At 36.3% G+C, this 6127-nt stretch overlaps 2 gene segments (V, D, J or C); one reads left to right on the plus strand and one right to left on the minus strand.

Moving 5' to 3' along the window:
• The window catches only part of LOC123976150, a 147472-nt gene that overhangs the window by 99040 nt on the left and 42305 nt on the right, over positions 1 to 6127 (plus strand).
• LOC123976151 lies at positions 5315 to 6121 on the minus strand. The segment is given in 2 exon segments: positions 5315 to 5794; positions 6011 to 6121. Coding segments are annotated over 2 exon segments (363 nt in total).

Raw genomic sequence — 6127 nt, forward strand, 5'->3', positions numbered from 1 at the left:
AGAAAATGATCAGAGGAATTTAAAATTTGAAAATCTACATTTCAGTGTAAACATGCCGACTCCATCTGCTGAGAAAGATCATGTGATGTAACTGAAAGATCCACAATAATTTGTGGTTTATTTGTTTATTTGCTTTTACTTTCTTTCTATTATTTGTACCATTTTGGGCTAGGGCAACATGCAATAGTACTGGCTTCTGGAATTATACTGTAGTTTAGTCAGATGGTGGTGATCTCTGTACATGTTTAGTGACCTCGGATTGACCCACTTTTGATGTGAAGTGAAACAATGTGTGAGTGAGTGACTGGTGGAGCCGAAAAAACACTGACAGAAACTTCTTAAAGGAGAAAATCAGCTCTCACACAGTAAAGGGGTCCTGCTGAGAGAGCAGTTTCCTACATATTCACATATTTACATGTAGAGGATTCTGAAAAGTCTAGTAGTTAACTGATCTAGTGATTTGTAACAGTTTGTTTTGTCTTCCTTGTTTGTGAAAATTATATTCTTAAAAACAATTAGTGACACTAATATAAATGCAGGTTTTACATGTTTAGGTGTCTGTAATATGGAAATTTCTTCAAGTAAAGTAGTGTTGGGTGTTTGAGGGGATGCTGAGGCCGACGATCTCAGAGCTTCCTCAAGAAACTCCAACCAGAAAACATGGAAGTCATCATCAGTTACATTACTGTTTTTATGACATGATCTTCCTCAGCAGATGGAGTTCACCCAGCTGTCATGGAATATTTTAACTTTGAAGCCAACGTGGACATAAAGTCCTAAAAATGCTCAGAGGAAGAGGAATTTGAAAATCTACATTTCAATGAAAACTGGGTGACTCCATCTGCTAAGAAAGATCATGTGATGTGATTGAAAGCTCCACAACAGTTAGTGGATGGATGTTGTTGATGTTTGTTTTGCCATTTCCAAGGTTAAGAATAAAAATTTAGTCTCAGTGTATTTGTGGAGTTTTGATTTGCATGTTGGAGAAAATGTGTTGGTTGGATATTCTTTAGTATATGCGGATATAGTTACATCAAGAAGGTGACTTCTTTCTTTTGAATTTTTATGATTTAACTTTATATATTTAAAATACTATTTTGTGCTTTCAGGGATGTACTGGTTTTGTTTGGACAGTCTCTGATCCTGAATGTTTCTGATAGCGATCTGTGTCTTCATATTTTCAATTAAATGTATATATTTGAAATTGCTTTAATCCCGTATAAGGCTGAGTTCAAAGGTCGTAACAAAGACTTTTCTTATCTTCTTCCCCAGGCTGGCTACTCTGGATTATTTGGCAAATCAGAAAAGACAGTGGGATTATTAAAAGATCTGACTGGATGGACAAAGTAATTTGATTTACTATTTTTTTGTAGTATTATTTTGCTACATGTTCATTGGTGGTTAAAGCAAAAGTTGTGAAATTTTCAATCTCATAGATGACGTGTGTGTGTGTGTGTGTGTGTGTGTGTGTGTGTGTGTGTCCTGATACAGAGACAAAAACATAAAGCAGCGTCATGGTTTTGTGGGCTTCATTTCAGAGGGACGGATGTTCATAGAGGAGAGGAGTTTGATTCTCTGGACTTTACCTGTGAAGCAGCAGCAGAGGAGAGTCCAGATGAGGACGCAGATCAAAGTCATGTTTTTGATGAGGAGGATTTCTGTGGCTTCTGTTGTCATGAAGGACAGCTGTCAGTCATCCAGTGTTCAACTCTCAGGACTATAAACTCTCCCAGAGCACTGGAGCATGGTGCTGCTGATGCAAAGTGGCTCTCTATGGAAATGCTCTGACTGACTCCAGCAGGGACTTGGATTACTCTGATGATGCTGTTTATCAATGAATCAATCAGTTTATCAGTGTAATGTTTGGATCTATTAATTCTCTTTTTTATATGGATTTGGCTATAGATTAAAATTATTTCAGAATGTCCTCTGTTGCATAAATTTCACGAAATTCACTAACAATGAAATTTCAACACTGGGATTGTTGTTTATTTTATCAGTAATCAACGTGTAAGTTTTTCATTAATATGTATATCTGATCATTTTTGTATTTTCATTTAGCTCAATGTAAAGTTTATTTTCTGTACATTTCTCTTTTGCTTTATTTTACTATAAGTCAGAATATTTTTAGACCTTTAAAAATTCAGTAAGTGTGAAATTTTTACTTTTTAATTTGTATAGTTTAACTTTTTACTGCATAGCTGTGAATGTGTTTGTTTGTGTCAATGTCAGAGAGCCGTGTCTCTCTACAGTGAGACGTTTTTGTACGGCGGCTCAATGCGTTTGTATCACTGTGGTGGACTTTTGGTGGAGGAACCAGACTGGATGTTGGAAGTAAGTCAAACCTTTAACAAAACTTTTATTTCAATAGCTATTTTTCAATGTTTATAATCAGCATGCCAGAAAACTATTTGACTTTCCATATTAATGTATAAAGTTTATTAAAATTATTTGCACTAAGAAACAAAGTTCACTTTAGTAATAGAAATTTACCAACTCATTATATAAATAGTAAATATACAATATTAAGCCACAGCAGAAATCATTATTTCCAAACTTAATGGTAAAGTTGTATCTTGAGGGCTTGTAGCTTTAGTTCAGTCTGACAAAGTCAGAGAGCCGTGTCTCTCTACAGTGAGAGGTTTTTGTACGGCGGCTCAATGAGTTTGTATCACTGTGGTTGACTTTTGGTGGAGGAACCAGACTGGATGTTGGAAGTAAGTTTCTGCTCAAATACTAAATACAATATTATCAAGTCCTGCTTTAAATTCAACTTTTCAATGTTTAATGCAGATAAATATATCTTGTTTTACTTATAAAACTTTTATTGTTCATGTTTTTATTTCTCTTCCTTTACCATGGAGGCTAACTCAGAGCAGCTTAACTAAACTGTTCTTCACACAGTCCTGTCAAAATGAAATGTAATCAACTTGGAAGTGAAGAAAATATAAAACTTTAATCTTAATGTAAAAATGTTTAGATTAGTTAATTTTAAAATGCTCTCCACAATAATGGCTGTTGTTGTGATTAAATACAATTCACTTTCTTCATGTAAAATTGAAGTGAAGATAAATATGAGTGTTTGAAAAATGTTGCCTATTGTTATGAATTTGGAAAAAGAATATATTTTATTTCCATATTAATCGTGAAAGGACAACTGGCACTACTTTCAACACAGTGGTCAGTGTATCTGTCAGTAAGTGAAGTGATACAGCTGAGCAGTGATACCTGTGTGACTGAATTTGCACTTGAAAAGTAACGATGTTTAAACTGTATCTAGTGGTTCAACTCATCATTATAGATGTTAATGTAAGTGAAGAAACACTTTGAAATCCAGATGAAGAACATCTGATTGTTTTCAGTTCATTTCTGTTTTGGTTTCCACTGAATAAATTATTGTACAGTCAAGTTTTTGATGATCTTGATAAGAAAGTTTGTTATTTATTTCCAGTGTAGTTTGATATATTTCAGTTTGTTCTGTATGATGATTCTCTCTGTGCTGATTTGCCTGAGAGGCTTCTTAAAGGGAAGTGAAACAATGTGTGAGTGAGTGACTGGTGGAGCAGAAAAACCATCTGACAGAAACTCCTTAAAGGAGAAAATCAGCTCTCACACAGTAAAGGTGTCCTCTAAGCTGATTGGTGTCTCCTAGGTGATGTCCGTCCCACCCTGACGGTACTGCCCCCCTCCAGTGAGGAGCTGCAGCAGGGGAAGGCCACGCTCATGTGCCTGGCCAACAAGGGCTTCCCCTCAGACTGGAGTCTGGCCTGGAAGGTGGACGGCAGCAGCAGCAGCAGCAGCTGGGAGGAGAGCAGGAGCCCCGGGGTGCTGGAGAAGGACGGCCGCTACAGCTGGAGCAGCACCCTGAGGCTCCCTGCAGACCAGTGGAGGAAGGTGGGCTCTGTGACCTGTGAGGCCACCCAGGGCTCCCAGGCTCTGGTCTCAGAGACACTGAGGAGAGACCAGTGTTCCCAGTCCTGACCTGACTCACTGGGACTCTACTGGTTTTGCTACTGGTTTTACTCTGCTACTGCTCTTAGTCTGCTCTCTGTAACTCTGTCACTCAACTCTGTCATCAGATATTATTAACATTATTCAACTTTAATTAGTGAAGCTTGATTGATGTAATGATGTTAACAACATAAGAAAATAAAAAAGTTATTTCAAATTAAGCAGTATTTCATGAATTCCTTTATGCCAAAAAATATGTATCTTCCTTGATGTTATACATGCAGTATTGAATCTGATGTCAGAAGAAGACTTAATAATTCATTACTGCTGATGGTTTTATTAATACATTCTGGGATTGCATCATTTATTTTCACTCTGCCAGAAACTCCTTGAGTCTCACCTTACAGTGTCTCTGTTTAGCAGAACTATCATAATGCAGGTTTAAACAAGGTGTGAATGAAAAGTGAAAGAAGGTGTTTTCATGAAATCATTTAAAATGTAGTTTATAAAAATCTACATTACACAATAAAGTTTCAAGAATTAAACATAAAATACAGAGTAATGTCAACATGAGATGAGTTCTCATCTCAGATTATTACACCAAAGATTTTATGTCAGTGTTGCATATGTGTTTAAGATCACCACTAATGAGTTATTGTTTACATCTTGATTCAATGTTTTTAATTGTGCTGGTCAGTAGTTTTCAGGATTCAAAATTTTCTAATATGTCATTATATCTTAAATTTTATTATCTGCAGACAAAATACTAACATAGTTAGTAATCCCTTGTTTAGGAGGGATGTCTTTTGGTTCTGTTTTGTTCTTTGGTTTACGCAGCACTCACTTGCCCAGTTTGTGTTTTGACTTTTTTTTTTTTAACTTTTTCCCGTTTATTAAATAAAATTTATACTTTTACCAAAAACATCTGCTTTATGTTTCCCCTACCCCTAGCGAGCGGGGACGTAACAATCAAAATAACAAAATATAAAAGTGATTTCACATTTTACAAAATCCACATGTAGGTGCATTGAATTTAAATAAAATACTCACCTAAAACAAAGGAAAACTCACGAAATGACATTTCTTATTATTGTAACCTCTCAGTGTGTTTCAATAAAATGTAACTTTACAACTTTTAACTGCATGAGTTTCTTTCTAATTAGTATTATCTTTTTATTTTGAAGTTTCACATTCTTATATGAATGTTGAATTACTTTGAAAATAACATTTCAAGACACTGAGAAACACATGTCATTAATTTAATAAATCTTTAAATTATTTTTTGTGAATATTTCAAAAACTACATTACTGTATTTTTACTGAGAAGTGGCTTTGGATATACTGTTTTGACACCTCTCTAAAAAACACTATCAGTAAAAATACTACTTCTGCATATTCTGTATTTCCATGTTTTTGCTGTTATTTCTTTTATACTGTATTAATATTTAAACATCTAGTGTTTTCATTTCTGTGCAGCTGGTGAGTCAGATCAGTTCCTCTCCAGCTGAAGGAGGTTTTTGTACGACGTTGTATCACTGTGTGAATGGGAAGCTGTAACCACCTTGGTGACAGTAATAAACTCCTGCATCTTCAGTCTGGACTCCTCTGATGGTCAAAGTGAAGTCAGTTCCAGACTGACTCCCACTGAAAGGATCTGAAACTCCAGACTGACGGGTTGTAGCATAACTAATCAAAAGTTCAGGAGATTCTCCAGGTTTCTGAAGGTACCACTGCAAGTCATTACTAACACCTGAACTGGCTTTACATCTGAGAGAGACAGTCTGTCCTGGAACAACAGACTGAGCTCCAGGAGACTGAGTCAGGATGATTTCTCCTGATGAATCTGGAAAACATGAAAAAGAGGAGAAGGGTTATTGAGACAAATCCAGTTTGGAGAAAGATGATCAACATCCAAACAGAAGAGTCTCATTTCTTTAACATGGAGAACAGATGGAAGAAGGTAAATGCTGCTTGTTTCAGTGTTTCTCCATCACAGCAGAACATCATTGTGGTGAACCTGGTTGCATCCTGAAGCAAAGTTTTCAGAAGAGAGTCTCACCCTGAACAAGGAGCCCCAGGGTGGCCAGCAGTAGAATCAGTGACATCATCATTGTGCTGCCGGCGTGTCAGTGGCTCTGAAAGGCCTGGACAGCCACTGATCAACACTGGCCTCTTA

The sequence above is a fragment of the Micropterus dolomieu genome, linkage group LG09, assembly GCF_021292245.1.
Source record: "Micropterus dolomieu isolate WLL.071019.BEF.003 ecotype Adirondacks linkage group LG09, ASM2129224v1, whole genome shotgun sequence".
Taxonomy (NCBI): domain Eukaryota; kingdom Metazoa; phylum Chordata; class Actinopteri; order Centrarchiformes; family Centrarchidae; genus Micropterus; species Micropterus dolomieu.